Source organism: Molothrus aeneus, chromosome 21 (assembly GCF_037042795.1).
Source record: "Molothrus aeneus isolate 106 chromosome 21, BPBGC_Maene_1.0, whole genome shotgun sequence".
NCBI lineage: Eukaryota > Metazoa > Chordata > Aves > Passeriformes > Icteridae > Molothrus > Molothrus aeneus.
This window is the reverse complement of record NC_089666.1, coordinates 7,110,168-7,129,410: the sequence shown is the minus strand read 5'-3', so window position 1 is coordinate 7,129,410 and position 19,243 is coordinate 7,110,168. Positions and strand designations below refer to the sequence as shown.

Sequence of the window (19,243 nt, the reverse complement as noted above, 5' to 3'; positions counted from 1 at the left end):
ATCTCTTTTGTTAATATTTTATATGTCAGACTTAGTCTGATAATTCAAATCCATTAAAATCATGCATCGATCCCACCTCAGCCACCAGTGATAGAGCCTGAACTGCCTGGCCATAGGGTGTCATTTACACAGAGCTCTCTATCAAAATGAATTTGACTTTTACAGGCAAAGTAGCATGAGAAACTAAGGGATCTCTTAAGAAATCTTGTATTTTTTCTTCAACACAAAGGTAACTTGCTACTTTTCCATTCAAGATCAAAGAAGAGAAATAACACAAGGAGACAAAGATAGAAGAAAGAAAGACAGGATATTTGAAGCTTCAATTTTCTAACACTTTTTCCTTCAGATCAGTACAATCACTGAATTCACTCTATAGAGAAAGAAGATTAAAAAAAGGAGGTTATATACGGCCAAAAAAGGACTCTGGGAACTTTGCTTATGTGTTTAAAGCTACTGTAGTTTACAGTTCTTATTTCAGAAGTAAAATGATAAACAAAAAACAAAGCACTTTTAATCTTCAAAGCAACGTATGATCAATAACAACTTCACAGCACTCAATATTTAAGGATCATAATCTGTATTTTACTCCAGGAAAGAAAGATGTGTACAGAATGAGTGATCTGCCCAGGTCCAACACGGAACTGGGGATGGAACTCACACATCACAAGCTTGTTTGTTAAACACAAACCCATGCTTTCATTTAGCAGTTGTTCTTTTGTTATCAGTTTTTATTTGAGGAAATCATTATTATAATAAATAGATTACGGACTTTTTTTTACAGCCCCTGCAGAAACATTTGAGATGGTGGTGGAGGTACATCCCAGGATTATTTAGCAAAGCATTTAGCACAACACACCAATTAACTTACTATGCCTTAAATCAATCTAACTATTTCAAGAGGTTACTTAACTCTGTGAGGGTCAACACATGAATAGCTTCACATCAGCAGCAGCTTCCTTGTTAAAGCACATTTATGGTCAGGGCATTCTGCAGGACACAGCCAGTCTCAGGGTAGAGCTCTGATTTCTGACCCTTCACAGCTTCTGAGAAGAGAAGTCTGACCCAACACACTGAATCTTGCAATACTGGTACTGATCTCAGTCTCATCTTTGTCCATCTAAACCACCAGAGATCCTTCCAAGAGCAGAAGCAGCAGACGTTGGAAAGATGTTCAGTCAAGGATCAATTTAATTGGAATGTTACAACTGCCCGCAGTACAGGTATTTGCAAAAATCCTGAAATATTTACAAACCAATTTAAAAAAAGTTTCTCCTGGAAACTTACACCTGTCAAACTACAAGGAAAAAGATTTCCATGTCATTGTACTGTAAACTTTTTGTGAGTGCTGAGAGATTTAATTTACATAATAATGCTGCAAGCAGGCTGGGGGTGTATGGGGAGAGAGTTCCTTAGCACCAGTAATGAGCAGAAAGGAAAAGAAGGCAGCTCCAGTCCTCACAGACTGTTTTGCTTCCCATAATTTCAGAGTCTAATAACGCCTTTTAATAAGCTGCTCTCAGCTATGAAGCTGCAATCAGCCTTTGTCAGAGAACACAATGCTGTCCCAGACAGAAAACAGTTCTGCTGCAATGGACAAAAGACCTCTCCTCAATAAAGGCTTTCTAATAACAGGGAGAAAGAAGTTTTATCAGTGAAAAACAAATTATGCTATCTCTATCATGTATCCTTTCATTTCTTAAATGCTAGATGTCAACAGTATATCTGTTAAAGCAAAACACAGTCTAGAAACACATTTTCTAGTCTACTCCAGTCCCAGTTTACAATTAGACAAACTTGCTAATTTATAGGGTATTTAGGCCCTGTAAGTGCACTCTAAATGACGACTGACCACATTAATTTTCTGTTTATAGTCAATGCTACCCACTTAGTCTCTGAGCTAAAAATTCAACTACATGGGATTTCAAATCCTCCTAAGCCAAGTTTATTGAGGATCCAGTGGAGACACAGACCCTCCCCTCTCCATAGCACCACCACTGAGACTGAACAACACTTGCACTGATCACATAACGGGAGCTGGTTTTGTTTCTACTTGCAAGCTATTTCATGCCCCCTCTGAAATAACAGCAGCGTGCAGTTACACACCAGAGCTGAAGGAAGAGCATCTCATTGCCATGTCCTATCAATTCCTGTCCTTTCAACACACAAGGTTAAATGACTCCAGAAGCCTCCCCACAGGGCTGCCATTGTCCTCAGGCAGGGCTGGGACACAAAGTGCTCATTCATGTGCACGGCAAACAAGCAGCCAAGGGCCAGTGATCAGCATCCAGGCTCATTTTGGGTCTTCTGCAAACAGTTTGTAGAAAGATGGCATTTCAATAAACTGCATCAATTTTCCAAAGCTTCAATGCTTTCCTAGCACAAACTACTTAGTGGGGAGTCCAGACAAAAATTAAGACAATGTGAAGAATCACCCAAAAAACCCCATCAGGACCACTTCGTAAAAAGATCTGCTTGCTACAACCACATGCAAAAAGATTAAGTTTTAATAGTTAGAGAAATACACATTCAGAAAAGTTCAAAACAGCTGACTCTTTCAAAAGACAGTCATACCATGCTTTTGTTTTAGAGTTCCACTTAGTGTTCAGCCTCAGAGCTTGTATTACTTAAAGGGTACAGACACCAAGGTCCCAAAGTGCACTTAAGGCTGTTTACTTCATATCTTCTGGTTAAGGACCCAAGAGATTTAGGGCTTGGGTTTTTTGTTTTGCTTTGCTTTTTTTTTCAACATGTAAGAAATAGAAAAACCAAACGCAGAATGACCAAAATCCAATGCTGCTGATAACTGGAGACACAAGCCTCACGAACCTCTTCATTGTTTTGCCTTTTCTACTTCAACACTTGCAAGAGCAAAGACTTTGTCTCCTGATCCTGAGGGGGAAAAAGCATTTTCAGTAAGTATTAGTGGAAATTGTGAATTACCTTATATACAATTTAAATCAAGCAAAACATTTGAGATCCAAAGAAATCAAACCTACATTGTGGAAACTTGAACACTTGAGCTAATTAAAAAAAAAACCCACACAGGTTTGCCAGGTCTAGAGCAGCCATGTCCTCCTGTGCCTGCCAGGGATGGAGCTCCCTTTCCCCAGCTTCTCCTGTAGAGCTGTGCTTTGTGTTTGTGGCTGGAATGGTGCTGGAAACGCCCCCACACACAGAGCCCAAGTCCCCTCTGGAAGAGAGGGTTCTCACCTTGCTTACACTTCCAGGGAGGGCACCCAGACAGTCTATTTGTACCTAGTCTGGCACGTTCCTGCCAGTCACAGCTCTTTCATCCCAGTTTTAACTACTACTACAATGAACTGTGTGCTTATTTCATGCCTTTTGTAACTCAACTCTTGATCCTGTCAACACAATCAGAGGTACGACAATCATAGCAGGAAGAGTGCTTTAAAGCTGTATTTTGACAATGTGGCAGTAACTGCCAAATTCTCTGCATCAAGCAGAGGCCATAGCTCTCCTGAAGAGAGTCTTTAATGCAAAAAAGATCTGTGTTTAATTCTAAAAGCAGCATCTCTGCCTGAGACAGATTACTCAAGCCTTCAGCATGATGGGCACCCTTGGCATTTCATGGATGTTTGGCATTGGATTTATTTGTTGTGTTACTTTTTCCTCATAATAGTGTAGCAGAATTTCATTGTTAATAAAACATATATTAACATTTAATGGCATGAATCTCTCGTTCATATATTCTCTTTCACAGGGGAACCAGACATGCTTCTATTAATCAGTGTTCAATGAGGCAAAGGAATCAGAAGTTATGAGAATGAAGACTTACCAAGGTCAGTGGAGACTCTCTCAAATTGGCTCAGAGCTGTACCAGCATTTGTTGACAAGAACATCTCATCATCACCAGTGAGCTAAATCAAAAAAAGCCACAACTGTGAAGCTGATACCTTACCTGTGCATGTCCCACCATCTACTTGTGCATCTACATGAGCTAGGACAGGTTACAGCAATTGTCCTTTTGCAGTTTTTGAGTGGCAGTGTTATCTGCCACACTGAAACCTAAAACAAAACCAGAAGCTACTTCCCCTAGCACTGAATCTTCCCTCCCTGGCTCCTGTCAGCCCAGGAAGGACAGCATGTGCAGTGTCAGACATGCCTGCACATGCAAGTTTCAAGTTGATTTGTGGTGATCATTTTTTATTAAAAGGTCACACTGTACCTGTGTACCTGAACTATGCCAAGGTGTCAATAACTTTTTTGTCACAAGGTCAGTATGGTAATGAACTAAGATCTAAGCTTACTTCCTATCATCTACTGAGGAAAGCAAAGAAAAAGCAGTCACTGCCAGCTTTGACCATGTTAAGAGCCAATGACCTAGAAATGGTTCTCTTCCTTTAAAGTGACATTTCCCCATGTATATTTTACTTTTATGTACGTGCTCTGATGCCTTGTGACAGATGCCCATAAAATATTTACAATAATGAAGCAGTAACCTACATTTGGAAGGTTCAGATATGCTAAGTTAAAAGTCATTTAATTAGCCTCAGATACACATCTTTATTACAGCAAAGCATGTGTGTCAAACTCTTCACAGTGTTTGTGTCAGTTTATTTATTAGAAATATAAAAATCAGGTACAGATATCCAGGATGATGTTGGAATGAAGGAAAACATATGGAGGAGCCATACCTGCCTTTGTTTGCAAGCATGCAGCTACTTAACACTTTGCAACGTTGTGCAGACAAACATGCAGCATTTGCTGTCATTGCTCACATCCAGAACAGATGTGAGACTGCAGTCCTAGCAAGCCCTCAGTGCAGCAGGCACTGATCATTTCAAAGGATTAAGAGGATAGGTCAGAGTGTGGTGAAGTGCCTTGATGTTGTGGTCCAAGGAACTCATTCCCAGAGGATTAGATAGCTTCATGCATTCAGTTCACAACCTTAACTAGCTTTTACATATTTGCAAAACTTTTTTTTTCCTCTGACACTCAAGCAATAAAATATTGGGAAAGCCTTTGCTTTGGAAACTACTTGGATTGCAGCTCCTTTAAGTACTGCACTTGATCTTTTCCATGACTTCCTTCATTTCCTAAAAAAGCTGAAGTACAGAGATACACAGCAACCCATTTTCTTCATATACCATCCACAAAGAGAAGTAACTTCTCTTCCTCCCTCTGGTGGCAAAGCCAGGGCTTTTTCTGTTACTGATGGATCACTGGGGCAACAATGAATTTATCACTCATCTCTCCAATTTCCTTTTCTCATACCCAGGGGGAGGCACAATCAACACTATAACAGTGAAGCTGGATACATGTCAGAGGTCTTGAATAGTTTCTGATGAATTGGTGGTAGATGGCCAGTAAAAGATTTGTTCTGTAGCTTTTATAAATACCATCACCTTGTACCAGCTGGTGTGTGATTCATGCATACAGCCCACCAAAGGAAGTATTGAAAAGTAGAAACAGCCATAGAGAAAGGTACCAAACTATTTCATACATGTTCAGCTTCAGAAAGTTTGGCATTAAAATGGAAGGACATTTATGTAATGTCACAGCAAGTTGCATTTTATCATTTGCTTATAAAATTGTAATTTCTTATTTTAATTATTTCTAATTCCTCCTAAATAGGCAGAAAACTCTACTCACCTGACTATCATACCAACCCCTTACCTTCTCACCAAGCTTTCTGAGGGCAGTCAGGATTTCCAGTTTCTGTTGGGTGTACAGATCTCGTGGCAACTTCCCAACCATTAAGTCTCTGTCCATCTGCATACCAGGGGAGAAAAAGTCAAAATATATAAGCTTCCATTATTATATACCCAACACAACAGCATGTGAAATGCAACAGCCTAAAAATATCATCAGTAGTAATGGACCCACATAATCTGGATCACCAATTTAGATCTCTGAAACATCGAGTGCACTCTCCAGCCCTCAGTACAATCACAGACTTTCTATTTGCAGCTTCCTCAGTTCACTCTGTTGATCCCATTTTTGCTTTGAAGCAGGAAGATAGAAGATAACTCAGGAAATACACATGGCTGCCCCCATTACCTCAATAAACATTTAAGACTGAACAAATACTGAAAGAGAACTTCTCCATCTCTTTTGGACTTTACGACCAAGTTTTCCAGCACTCAGTGCTTTCCTTGCAATCCTTACACACTTGAATCAGTCTGCCTCAAATAAACAGCTTTTGCAGTAAAACTGAAGCCTTCACCTCTGCCAGCCTTGTCCTCAATTGCCTTGGCTGCTTCTTTGCAAACATTCTAATCACTTCTGGAGTTTTAAATGCTTGGCTGATGGCTGCTTGTATTGCCTGCAAGGAGAAGAGCAAGAATGTGATTCCTGTTAGTCCTGGTCAAACTACAGCAGCAGGACAAGATTAATGAGGGCTGGAAAGCATCATTAGTATCCTCTGCATCATATGATATACAGAACTCATCATTTTTTTCATAACCATGGAAGTGAAATTTAAAAAAAAAAAATACCTTTATGGAGGGCTTAAAGAATCCTCTAATTAATGTAACTAGACTGAGAAAGAGCTGTGAAACTTTTCATTACTGTCCAGGTCTTAATCTCCTACAATGTTAAGGTTGTAATTCATCAATGGGTTTTTTCCCTTTTTCAAATTAAGACACCTATCCAAGTTTTTTACATATACAAGTGAATTAAATTAGGAAATACATTAGTTACATAGATCTATATTTCACATAAAAATTCTAGTGAATCACTTGTATCTATTTGCTATTTCATCAACTCCCAGCAGAGCATGAAGTTCTTTAGCAACACATCATCCTTACCAGTTGCATGCCACTGAGCTCATCCACCAAAGTCATATCTCCAGACATAATCTTCTTCAGGGAGTCATTGAACTCACTCAGCTGCTCAAGAGTTTCTTTTTTGGTGTCTTCGTACTCATCTGCATCCAGCTCCTCTCTAGGGAGGACCCAAGAAGGCACAGTGAATCACAGGATGCAGCCTGAGACACCCATGGGGCACAGGGCACCGGGCCATGGCACAGAGCTTGGTTCCCCAGGCTGCACGGAGGGGTTCCCATCCCTGCAGCATGATCTGCTCTGCTCTGCTCCCATCCCTGCAGCCTGAACTGCTCTGCTCCCATCCCTGCAGCATGAACTGCTCTGCTCTGTTCCCATCCCTGCAGCCTGCTCTGCTCTGCTCTGTTCCCACCCCTGCACCCTGATCTGCTCTGCTCTGCTCCCATCCCTGCAGCCTGAACTGCTCTGCTCCCATCCCTGCAGCATGAACTGCTCTGCTCTGCTCCCATCCCTGCAGCCTGATCTGCTCTGCTCTGTTCCCATCCCTGCAGCATGATCTGCTCTGCTCTGCTCCCATCCCTGCAGCCTGATCTGCTCTGCTCCCATCCCTGCAGCCTGCTCTGCTCTGCTCCCATCCCTGCAGCCTGAACTGCTCTGCTCTGTTCCCATCCCTGCAGCATGAACTGCTCTGCTCTGTTCCCATCCCTGCAGCATGAACTGCTCTGCTCTGCTCCCATCCCTGCAGCATGAACTGCTCTGCTCTGCTCCCATCCCTGCAGCATGAACTGCTCTGCTCTGCTCCCATCCCTGCATCCTGATCTGCTCTGCTCTGTTCCCATCCCTGCAGCATGAACTGCTCTGCTCTGTTCCCATCCCTGCAGCATGAACTGCTCTGCTCTGCTCCCATCCCTGCAGCATGATCTGCTCTGCTCTGCTCCCATCCCTGCAGCATGATCTGCTCTGCTCTGCTCCCATCCCTGCAGCCTGCTCTGCTCTGCTCTGCTCCCATCCCTGCAGCCTGCTCTGCTCTGCTCCCATCCCTGCAGCATGAACTGCTCTGCTCCCATCCCTGCATCCTGATCTGCTCTGTTCTGCTCCCATCCCTGCAGCATGAACTGCTCCCATCCCTGCAGCATGAACTGCTCTGCTCTGCTCCCATCCCTGCAGCATGAACTGCTCTGCTCTGCTCCCATCCCTGCAGCCTGCTCTGCTCTGCTCCCATCCCTGCAGCATGAACTGCTCTGTTCTGCTCCCATCCCTGCAGCATGAACTGCTCTGCTCTGCTCCCATCCCTGCAGCATGAACTGCTCTGCTCTGCTCCCATCCCTGCATCCTGATCTGCTCTGCTCTGCTCCCATCCCTGCAGCATGAACTGCTCTGCTCTGCTCCCATCCCTGCAGCATGAACTGCTCTGCTCTGTTCCCATCCCTGCAGCATGAACTGCTCTGCTCTGCTCCCATCCCTGCAGCATGAACTGCTCTGTTCTGTTCCCATCCCTGCACCCTGCTCTGATCTGCTCTGCTCCCATCCCTGCAGCATGAACTGCTCTGCTCCCATCCCTGCAGCCTGCTCTGCTCTGCTCTGCTCCCATCCCTGCAGCCTGCTCTGCTCTGCTCTGTTCCCACCCCTGCACCCTGATCTGCTCTGCTCTGTTCCCATCCCTGCAGCCTGATCTGCTCTGATCTGCTCCCATCCCTGCACCCTGCTCTGCTCTGTTCTGTTCCCATCCTTGCAGCCTGCTCTGCTCTGCTCTGTTCCCATCCTTGCAGCCTGAACTGCTCCCATCCCTGCACCCTGATCTGCTCTGTTCTCATCCCTGCAGCCTGCTCTGCTCTGCTCTGCTCCCATCTCTGCAGCCTGATCTGCTCTGCTCTGCTCCCATCCCTGCAGCATGAACTGCTCTGCTCTGCTCCCATCCCTGCAGCCTGCTCTGCTCTGCTCTGCTCCCATCTCTGCAGCCTGATCTGCTCTGCTCTGCTCCCATCCCTGCAGCATGAACTGCTCTGCTCTGCTCCCATCCCTGCAGCATGAACTGCTCTGCTCTGCTCCCATCCCTGCAGCCTGATCTGCTCCGCTCTGTTCCCATCCCTGCAGCCTGCTCTGCTCTGCTCTGTTCCCATCCCTGCAGCCTGCTCTGCTCTGGCCCTCTCAGCTCCCATCCAGCTCGTGCCCTGCTTGGGTTTGCACCCCTCCCAGCCACCTGCATGGTTCTACCCTCACTGATGATAAAAAAACTCTAGTAATAAACAAGATACCCCACACCTGGAGCAGTATTTAGAAGTATTTTTGGATCTCAACAAAATTATGCGGTGAGATTGTCTTGCCCAAAGCTGCAGTGAATGGGATTATCTGAGAAGCCGATCTCCTCACCCAAAGCCATCCACTTAGGAATAACTGATCCTGCTGTCTAAACCTTGCCCAGCTCCCAGAACAGCACCACCACCCCTCGGCAGTTCTAATTGCTCTTGGAAAAGATACGTACTGCTAGGACAAGTTAGAACTAGAGTCAGAAACCATCTAAACACAGGGGGCTTAAATGCAACTACTAAACAGATAAAAGCCCGACCTTCTTGATAATTCACTGTCTCAAATTGTATCAACACACAGAAGACTAATACAAAATCACATGAAGAGTTAGACAAACAAAAAAGTAAACAATGCAACCCCCCCAGGGATCTATAATTATAAGAAAAACCAAAAGAGCCCCAAAAGCTATTTGTTCACTCCTATTAAAAATCCCATAGAAAAATTGTGATTTTTGTGAACAGCTGTTTAAAGTTTATAAGTCACACTGAAATATAACATTTCAAATACAGAGTATTTCTGCTAGCATTTTTCCTAGATATATACAACAATCTTAATAAAGGTTTTTAAAAAGACACCAATATCACTTTTTACTGTAAAAAGTGACCAATGTCACTTTTTACTGACACCAATATCCTACCTAATTTAAAAACAGAAAGCCACAGCAAAACACAAAAATAAATAAGCCCCCTCCTAAGATTTTTGAAAGGTACCACTTTCTTCTGCCAGCTACTTTAGAAAAATACTACCATATAAGAGGAAAGCAACTATTCATATTACCTGCACTCTTCCAGATCTTGAAGTTGTTGCATTAATCTGTCCAGCTGCTCCTCCAAGTTTTGTTTTAGTTTACTGGTCTCTGTTGTTCCTCTTGAAGCCATTTTCTGTTTTCACATGAAAATGTTTTTACATGACACTCCTAAGAGAAAGTACATTTTATTGTTTGTATCAACAACTTAAAACGTATTTAAGACACTCCAAATATTAAAATTATGCAATATCTTTCTGAGGGAATGTTTAATCACAACACCCGGAGATCCTTGCAGTGGAAATACAGAAATGCCAGGCTGCGTGCACAGAATTATCTTCAGAGCAAGAGGCGGTTCAGCAGGGCACTCCAACAGCCGCAGCACATACAATCAAGCAGCAATTACTGAAATACAGAGGCCTCGCTATCTGACTCAGTAGGTTCGACTCTTCAGCGGCCCCTTGGACCGCTGTTCAGGAGACAGCCCGGGTGCAGGTGTGCGAGGCAGCCGGAGAACCGGCGCTCCCCGGGGATGGTGCCGGGGCGGACACGGCGGCCAGCGGCCATCCCGGCCCCACAGCCGCCCTGAGGGAGCGCGGCCCTCGCTCCGGGCCGAGCGCGGCCTGCGGGAGGAGCGGGCGGAACCCAGGCGCTGCCCGGGGCCCGCTGCCCGTTCCCCGGCCAGGCTCCGGCCCCGCTCTTCCCCCTCCGCCCGCCTGGCCCCGGGCCCCCTCACCCCTCAGCCGGGCAGGCCGCGTCAGGGCGGGCTCATCCCGCTCCTGCGGCGCCGCTTCCGCCGCGCCCGGGCCAATGAGCGCGAGCGGCCCCGCGGGCCCGGCCGAGGGCGCAGCGCGGGGTGAGCGGGCACGGGGACAGCGGGGACAGCGGGGACAGCGGGGACAGCGGGGACAGCGGGGACAGCGCGGGGCGAGCGGGGACGGGCAGCGGGGACAGGGAGCGGGGATAGCGGGTACAGGGAACGGGGACTGCGGGACAGCGGGGACGGGCAGAGGGGGCGAGCGGGCACAGCGCGGGGCTGAGCGGGGCTCACCGGGGATGGGCAGCGGCGGCGGGGGTTGCTCGCTGGGCGAGGACCGGACCCCCGTGCAGGCCCGCGGGGGCGGAGAGCTGCGGAGGGCGTTCGTGAAGCGCCCAGCGACGCCCACATCACGCTTATATTCTATGTATATACCCATATATAAACATATCTGCCTCCGGAACATAAATGAGATTGAGCAAAGCATCCTTGCCTGCTTATCCCCTGAAGGTGACTGGCAGGGTGGGCTCCAGAGCCATCCCAAGACCTGCTGTAGGCATATTTTGGTGTCTGTTAGTGCAAGGTGAGTTTATGAGGCAATGATTGCCTGTTTCTGTAAACTGTAAAATTAGGAGCATGAAAAGGGACATTTGACTAACTCCCGAAAAAGGCACTCTATATTTCCATCTTAAAATTTTCTACTTTTTTCGCACTTTTTTTTTTTAAGGAAAAAATCAATCTTTTCCAGTTTTGCAGCAGGTGTCACTCTGTTGAAAGTAGGATTTGTGCATTACAAAGGCAGTCTAATTCCTCTCCTCCCTGTTCCCATAGTAACTCTCCTAGACGTGCCCCTGTGAAGGCTGCATTTCAAGTACCACCAGCCGTTTCACTGCTGAGCTACCCTGCAGTAATGAAGAATATTTTAAAAGTTTGTGAAACTATTGAAAGCACAGAAAAGTACTAGCACTTACAAAATATGCAGCCTTGCAAGCGTTCCTTTCATCCACGGGCTGTTTGATGTTGGGACACAGTCGCTGTTACAAGGTCTGGCTGTGATGGTGTCTCGGCGCTGTGGCTGCTGTGAACATCACTCAGCCTCTCTGTCAGGGAGACACAATGTGAGGATGACCTCGTGGGATTTTTCCCGGTGGTGATGTTGCTGTAGAAACAATGGCAGACAATTCTGTGCTCCTCAGGATGTCTCAGACATCTCGCAAACAGCAACAGCCCATTGCAGTTCTCCTTTGTTAGGCCAGATGTGGGAAAACATCTTGGCAGAATATTCTCAGGAAAGAATACAGAAGCAAAAATGTGTGTGAGGTGTGAGGAGAAATTGAATGATAAATAGTGAAATTTCCTTATTTTCAGCAATTCTTAAGCAGCTTTCTGAAACTGAAGCTCAGAAGTGGAACAGAACTGTGGTGTTTTAGAAAAGTGGAAAACCCCCAGTATTTGATTGCAGCTTTTACTAAACTTCTGTAATTTACTATTCTTCTCTCACCTTTTCCATTGGTACACCTAACACTTGCTGCAACACAAAGCAGACTGACTTTTCTCATGTTTAGTCCATAGCATTCTTTTTCCACATATCACAGTGAATTATATAAATTACCTCCTTTACATTTTCTATTTCAGAAAATGTAAGTAAATCCCAAACAAAGAAATGTTGATGCTGTTCTCCTCTAGAATTTAATACAATATAATATGTGACACAGTCTTGGTTTTATAGATCTTGCTGGAAAGGGTCACTGCAGTTGAGTAGCAAGACTAGGAATGGTCACAGGATGTTCTATTTCTCCCTGTAAGCACTAGAAGGAAGTTACTTAACAAGGAAGTTCCCTGCCCACATGTCCCTTGGCAGTTGATTGGCACTGGCATCTTAAAATGGTGCAAAGTTCTAATAAAGTTTGTCCTGCAGTCAGGACAGAAAATCTCTCCGCATGAAGTTTAAAGCATGAGCTGCTTTTCCTCAGAGTGGGCAGTACACCATCCTCTCTGGGCAGGCAGCCTCTTTGCAGTGATTTCATATTTTAATCACTTAGAAATTGGACAAAGAAGTGTCACATGAACAGTCACAGGCCAGCATGATGGAAGAAAAATACAATTTGATCTTAAAATTTTATCTTCTGCTTATTGGCAGCACAATTAAGTAAGAATAACTCTTTCTTATCCCATTTCTTGTAGTGGCTGGCACCAACATTGTCCACTTGGCTCCGTGGCTGTGAGCAAAGGCCATGGAAGATCCTGACACGAAGACTGAAGTGGTGCTGCTGGCCTGTGGGTCCTTCAATCCCATCACCAACATGCACCTGAGGCTGTTTGAGCTGGCTAAAGACTACTTCCATGAAACAGGTAGGATGGTTATTTATATCATTCAGAATAGCTTTGATAACCAGACACTTCAATGTTAAGGTGAATATTTTGTGTCTATGAATGCTTGACAGTGATGGATATTTAACAAATGCTAATTAGATATTGAGGCTGATTTGTGTTTATGTCTTATACAAAACCACGTAGGCCATTATGAGAGAACTCATATATGTGTTGCTTGTTAGTGATTTCAATGAGCTAAAGCACAGGGTTTATAGTTTATAGAAATATATATCTTTCTAATACATCTTACTGACTCCTTCATTCATAACTCCTGACTGTGCAGGATATCCTGTATTTTTCCACAGGGCTGGCTGTCAGCTGCCATTGCACTGCATAATGGTTATGTCACAGGTTAAATACAATGCAGGGGAAGTAACATCTGCTCAACCACTTCTCATGTTCTTGTGTTATGTGTTTTTTTTCCACAGGAAAATACAAAGTAATCAAAGGCATCATTTCACCAGTGGGTGATGCATATAAGAAGAAAGGTCTGATCAGTGCGAATCACCGAGTGACTATGGCAAAACTGGCTACAAAAAACTCAGATTGGGTGGAAGTTGATGATTGGGAAAGCTGCCAGAGCGAGTGGTTGGAAACACTCAAGGTTTTAAGGTATTCTTCAGCCAGCCTCTAAAAAGTCTCACAAACCTATAGAAGGATTAAGAATGGTGCTGACTCTAACAAAAGTTGGTAGGCCATACTATCCCAATTTTTTCCTACATCTTTAAAATACCTAAAATCCATCTGTTTTGCAGGTATCATCATCAAAAGCTTCTATCTGCCGATGTCACTAATAGTCTGCAGGATGCTGTACCCATAACAAAGCTGGGACGGAAGAGAAAACAGGAGCCAAACAGGCATGAGCCCATTAAAAAGAAAAATCAGAGTCCAGTTGTAAAAAGTTAAGTCTGTTTGCAAATTAGATGGTTAATGATCCTTGTTATTTCAAGAGAATTGCACCAATGAGTAGCTTTTATGCTGGCTCCTGGTTCTGATGTCACTCAGTAACTTTATTCCCTTAGATTCCACAGCATAAGGCTTAGATCCCTTTAATGAAGGGGCTCCCATAATCTTTATTCAGAAAAATCCTGTGTTATGGCTACTAATTATAAATTATATGCTCTGAATCTTTTTTTTTAATTTCGTTCCATTGTCTCATCTTAACCAAAGATACAGAGAGAGAGGGAGCTGAGAAATTAAATGTCCCTGTCAAATTTGCTAAAATCTGCCAAGCCCCAAACCAAGCCCTATTTCTCATTGAATTTTCTCTTTAAGGTGTCCCACAGGTTAAACTGCTTTGTGGAAGTGACATGCTGGAATCTTTTGGAGTCCCCAATCTGTGGAAGTTGGAGGACATCACTGAAATTGTGGAAAAACACGGCCTTGTGTGTATCAGTAGGGCCGGAAACAATGTTCAGAAATTCATCTACGAATCGGATATTTTGTGGAGACATAAGAATAACATTCACCTTGTGGAAGAATGGATCCCAAATGATATTTCCTCCACCAAGATCCGCAGAGCCCTGCGGAGGGGCCAGAGCATCCGTTACCTGGTGCCCGAGGTGGTGCGGGCGTACATCGAGAAGAACGGGCTGTACAGCGCCGAGAGCGAGGCCAGCAACGCGGGGCTGCTCCTGGCTCCCTTGCAGAAACACGCCAGCGACCCCAGGAGCTCACAGCACTGAGCAGCTGACCCACGGGCTGCTCTGGAAGAACTACATTGCATACAGGAAAGTGTGGTTTCTAGGGGCTGGCTGGGGCTTTTCCTTAGGTAAAGAGTGGGCTAATTCCGTACATCTGTAGTTAGCAGTGGGGCTTGGTGCACTCAGTGATTGGACGTACACAACTTCTTTCAAGTCCAGTAATAAGATTTTCACATTTTAATGTTTTGTCCCAGTGCACTGAAGGGAGTATAAGAATTCACATCGGTACATGAAAATTGCAAATGCATAACAAATGAAAATGTTCTGATTGGTTTTAACTCAAACTGCTCTGCTGTTTATAAAATGATAACACAAATATTTTTAATAACTTGCAGTGTCTTAACAAAGTTATCTGGTTTCAAGATGTACCATTTACTTACAGTAAATCTATGTCATTTTTTTTTAATTGTCAACATGTGTCACCTCAAAAAAATTATTTGGCTCTATCCTGGAAGGGGAGAATTTCCTCCTGGCTGAAGTGGTGCTAGGTATAGCATGCTTTGAGCTGCTCGCCTTTGAGATATGCAGCTGCTTGTTTGTTGTCATGCAATTTGCTTCCAGAAATGTCTTGTACTTTACTTTTCTATTCATGTTTCCAGGACTGTAATGTTAAGCTCAGAATCGTTTCTGATGGAAGGACAAACCTACCTCAGGAACTGGTTTAAAGCCATTGATTTAATAGATAGAAATGAATAATAGTGTCACTGCACAGATTCTGAGACACTTGTCCCCTTATTACAAATAATACATTGACTTCAAATAATAAAGTTTCTTTTACTTTTGAGCCATAAGTAGAATATAATTATATTTAGCCAGAATTGTTTTCTGTTAGTAGAGAGAAAATGGTAGTATATCAATACTGCTCCTAAGTGAAATACTTTTCTTTTCTAGAAATCTGGTTTTGAATCTAACAGTGTATTGTCTATATTATGGGAACATAAGCTAGAGAGGCACTGTGACTGTTGTGGTGATAGAATTCTAACTCCTTTTATTTGCTGCTATCTCATTTTTGTTTGTATTATGTGCCTTATTAAGAATGCCAAGGTTTGCAAGCCACTTCTCATGAATCAACGACTCTCTAGAGGTCTTTGTGTGAGGTTTAAGTACTGATTTACAGAAAGAAGGACCACACCCCAGCCTATCTGCATAATTTAAATTCAAATGTTATATCTGGACTTTGGCACAGGATTTACCAAGTACTGACTTCTCTTTGCTTGCAAGAGTCAACAGTATTGCAACAGTGCTTTACTACCATAACCTCAGAACACCAAATTGTGGGTGAAATGTTACTATTTGAGTCAAGAGGAAACAGTAATTTTCATTTCTCAGTGCCATTCCTGTTTTAGTGTAGGTTAGAGAACAATATCCAGCTGCAAACAGGAAAGAAGCTTTGACGTCCTGAGTTCCTACTCGCATGATTCTGTGAGTCATAGCAATCAAACTGCCAGCTCCAAAAATGGAGCTAAACTTTGGGGAAACTTCTCTGCAAAATATTGTCCTTCTTATTCAGCCTAACACAAGTCAGTAAATAAATAAATGTAGTAGGTATAGGTGTGTTTCCTCACCTCGAAATCCCTTATTTCCTCACTTCAAATTCTCTAAGTCCTTTCTCTTCAAAGTCAAGCATTTTTTATTCACTTTTCAAAACACGTTGCTGGGTCATCAGGGATTTCTGTCACTTCTTTGCTGAAGGTGAAGTCCAACACTGAAGCTTATCTGCTGCATCATGCACTGTGCTGCCTGTGTTCTGCCACAACATGTAGCATCTAATAAAGCATCAGTGGGAACAGCTCCTGTATCAGCTCTCCTTTATGTGTCAAGAGCAGAAAGCAAAAGCAGGAGCTACATTTCCTATATACACACAAGATTACTTTTTGAATTCTGTTTACTACTCACTCCAGACATAAACCAACATGATGTAGTTCTTATCTCTGTGCCATAGGTATCACTTTAAAATTTGTTGATATAATACAATCCACAGTTTACCAGTCAGTCCGTGTCTGTTAAGTACAGCCTGTCTTTACAGGGGTACATCACCTTTTCAACAGATATCTGGGTTTCAGATCATAAAGCCCAGATTTAATAAACTTACAGGAAAACTTAGTAATGACAAAATCAGTCCCTTTAAAGTATACAAGATGGACAAAATGGTTTAAACCAGTTTTTGGCTTGCATTGTGGCTCTTGGGCTATTAACATTTGCTAACACAAAGATTTCAGACACGGTGAACTTTTCCCTCCAGCACAGCTGAAGCCATTCTACAAATACCCTCTCACCCACTGGCTCAGCACCCTTCCCCTCCAGCAGAAAGGTCCTGGGATGTAATCCCACCCACAGGCTGCCCTATAAAAGGCCTAGCTAGAAAACGACATTTGCATTTTTGACTGGATCTTCCTCCTTCTGTGAGGCAATGCCTGTGGATTTCAGCGGAACCTGGAACCTTGTCAGCAATGACAACTTTGAGGGTTATATGGTGGCCTTAGGTAGGTGAAAATACCTGCTTCTGTCCTTTCTCCCTTCTCCCTTAAGGATCTTCTTGAATTTTAAGGACTGCCCTTTATTTCACCCTGTTTAAGGTATATAATGCCTTAAAGAGAGTCTTGTTAATTCTTTCATTGCCTTTCCTCCAACAAAGGATGAGAATAGGCATTCACCTCTTATGGGTAAGGGGGAGTAAAGTCTGAAACCAAGTTTGGGTGTCTCTGTGGGGGAAGCCAACTGTCTCCAGGAGTCTTCTGCCTGAAAGTCCTGGAAATGCAGCTGCATAGGAATTGTACAACATCTGAATAAACTGGTTTTCAAAGAGTAAAAAGTACAAGAGGACGACTTACTTTGTGTAACATGCAGCTTTAAACAAAACAAAATGTTCCAATAAAACAACAAATTGCTGCATAGCAAACTACTGTAAGAAATGCTTCTGGTAGTAATAAAGGTTAATTCCTGGCTGCCAGAATGGCTGGTGATAAATACAACTCTGATGTTCTTGCCTTCTGTCCAAGGTATTGACTTTGCAACACGCAAAATAGCAAAAATGCTGAAGCCTCAGAAAGTGATCAAACAGGACGGCGATTCATTCTATATCCATACCACGAGCTCGTTCAGAGATTATTTGCTTGAATTCAAAGTTGGAGAAGAGTTTGAAGAAGATAATAAAGGCTTGGATAACAGAAAATGCAAGGTAAGAGGGAATATATGAGGCTGTGGCAAAATTAAGATGCCGCGATCGGTCCAGATATTTGAGCTGAAATTGTTTCAAGAATAATATTTGTAGTGCAAGACAGCAGCAGGAGCCTGAGTTACAGACAAGGAGTGTCACTTTCAGCCAGGGGTGATATCTAGGTCCTCTTTTATCCAGGAAAATTTTCTGCAAGTATCTTGCAGAACTGAGACAGACATGCAGAAACAACAGAAACACCTTTTTGTTCCCTGTTCTATAGAGCCTCGTTACCTGGGAAAATGACAAACTCGTCTGTGTCCAGACCGGTGAGAAGAAGAACAGGGGCTGGACTCACTGGCTCGAAGGGGATGACCTCCACCTGGTATTGACTTCAGATTTCTACTAATTGTATCTCTGTATGGCGAAAATTAGATTTATAATGTGTTCATGGTGTGCATATGTCTTCTAGCTCTGTAGGCTGTGTAATGGATGGTAGATTGTGAGCACATTCTGCTTTGAAACAGCTTCATTGTTTCACTGTCACGGGTAGTTAAATTCGAATGTGAAGTGTAAGCTATTAGCATGGCCAGGGTGGTGGTAAAGGATCTATGTTCAATTTTGGAAGCAGTTCCTTTGATTACTGTAGATATCTATACTCTTGGGTTTTCTGTTTGTTTGTTTTTGGTTTTTTGGTAGGAGCTTCGTTGTGAGAATCAGGTCTGCAGACAGGTCTTCAAGAGAGCCTGAGTCTGTGTGGTGTGCTGGGTCCTGCCTGCAGGGACAGCTCTGCTCAGGAGCCGTGTCCAGGGAGGGCTCTACCCACAAGAACTGGCTCCTGTACCTATTAACCTGAATGGTCTGAAGTTTCTGGCTCAGGAAATAAGTCTGCTGTTGCCAGTGTTAAAGGTCTGATTTTTGCTAATAAATGCCTCAAATGAACCTTAAGTATCTTGTTTTTGAATATGTTTTTGGAGGAAAAAACAAAACCAACCCAAAACATAAGTGATGAGGCCTGGGTCTCTGGGTTATCAAAAGTCAATTAAAAGGAGAAAACCTGCCAATTCTAAGAGGAATTCAAAGAGGCAAATAAAACGGGGGTAATGGGATGCTGATAGAGAAGGGAAGATAACAAATGATGAAGCCAACAACAAAAGGTATGGATTTATTTTTCAAAATGCTTCTCTTTAAGGTGTAGACTACTACTTTACCTGCTTGTGTCTTTCATGCTGTAGTGTGAGGCACCATATTGTGCCAGAGCTGCTTTGTTCTCAAAAATAATTAAGTTGAGCTTACCAGAAGAAACAAGGTTGTGGTCAAATCCCAGAACCATGAAGATGGGTCTGAGTGATCCATGAAGATTTCAGTCTGCAAAATAATTGAACTCTGTAAGCACACATACAGAGGGAAAACAATGCTGCTTTAGTTCAGCTTTGTTTGCATACAACTGTTAATTAG

The 19,243-nt window shown here is 43.5% G+C and overlaps 3 protein-coding genes across 9 annotated transcripts; 2 read left to right on the top strand and 1 right to left on the bottom strand.

Moving 5' to 3' along the window:
* Positions 1-560: 560 nt before the first annotated feature.
* LZIC (leucine zipper and CTNNBIP1 domain containing) lies at positions 561-10,913 on the bottom strand. Of its 2 annotated transcripts, none has more exons than XM_066564150.1 (7): positions 10,850-10,913; positions 9,831-9,969; positions 6,771-6,906; positions 6,188-6,286; positions 5,638-5,733; positions 3,797-3,878; positions 561-2,889 (listed from the first exon to the last, which is right to left on the bottom strand). In XM_066564150.1, the coding sequence occupies exons 2-7, from the start codon at positions 9,929-9,931 to the stop codon at positions 2,831-2,833; spliced, it is 573 nt and encodes a 190-aa protein (XP_066420247.1). In that variant the 5' UTR covers positions 9,932-9,969; positions 10,850-10,913; the 3' UTR covers positions 561-2,830. The 2 variants fall into 2 exon arrangements, with proteins under 2 accessions (XP_066420247.1, XP_066420246.1); XM_066564149.1 differs by lacking the exon at positions 10,850-10,913 and adding an exon at positions 10,535-10,642.
* Positions 10,168-15,415, top strand: NMNAT1 (nicotinamide nucleotide adenylyltransferase 1). 5 transcript variants are annotated; one of them, XM_066564146.1, is made up of 6 exons: positions 10,635-10,654; positions 11,066-11,138; positions 12,740-12,907; positions 13,357-13,540; positions 13,684-13,829; positions 14,204-15,415. In XM_066564146.1, exons 3-6 carry the CDS (start codon positions 12,790-12,792, stop codon positions 14,611-14,613), a joined length of 858 nt encoding a protein of 285 aa, XP_066420243.1. In that variant the 5' UTR covers positions 10,635-10,654; positions 11,066-11,138; positions 12,740-12,789; the 3' UTR covers positions 14,614-15,415. The 5 variants fall into 5 exon arrangements, with proteins under 5 accessions (XP_066420245.1, XP_066420244.1, XP_066420240.1 ...); XM_066564148.1 differs by lacking the exons at positions 10,635-10,654; positions 11,066-11,138 and adding an exon at positions 10,168-10,234; XM_066564147.1 differs by lacking the exons at positions 10,635-10,654; positions 11,066-11,138 and adding an exon at positions 10,232-10,293.
* RBP7 (retinol binding protein 7) lies at positions 14,633-18,733 on the top strand. 2 transcript variants are annotated; one of them, XM_066564152.1, is made up of 4 exons: positions 14,633-17,114; positions 17,631-17,809; positions 18,069-18,170; positions 18,485-18,733. In XM_066564152.1, exons 1-4 carry the CDS (start codon positions 17,042-17,044, stop codon positions 18,533-18,535), a joined length of 405 nt encoding a protein of 134 aa, XP_066420249.1. In that variant the 5' UTR covers positions 14,633-17,041; the 3' UTR covers positions 18,536-18,733. The 2 variants fall into 2 exon arrangements, with proteins under 2 accessions (XP_066420249.1, XP_066420248.1); XM_066564151.1 differs by lacking the exon at positions 14,633-17,114 and having other exon boundaries at positions 17,128-17,809.
* Positions 18,734-19,243: the final 510 nt, after the last annotated feature.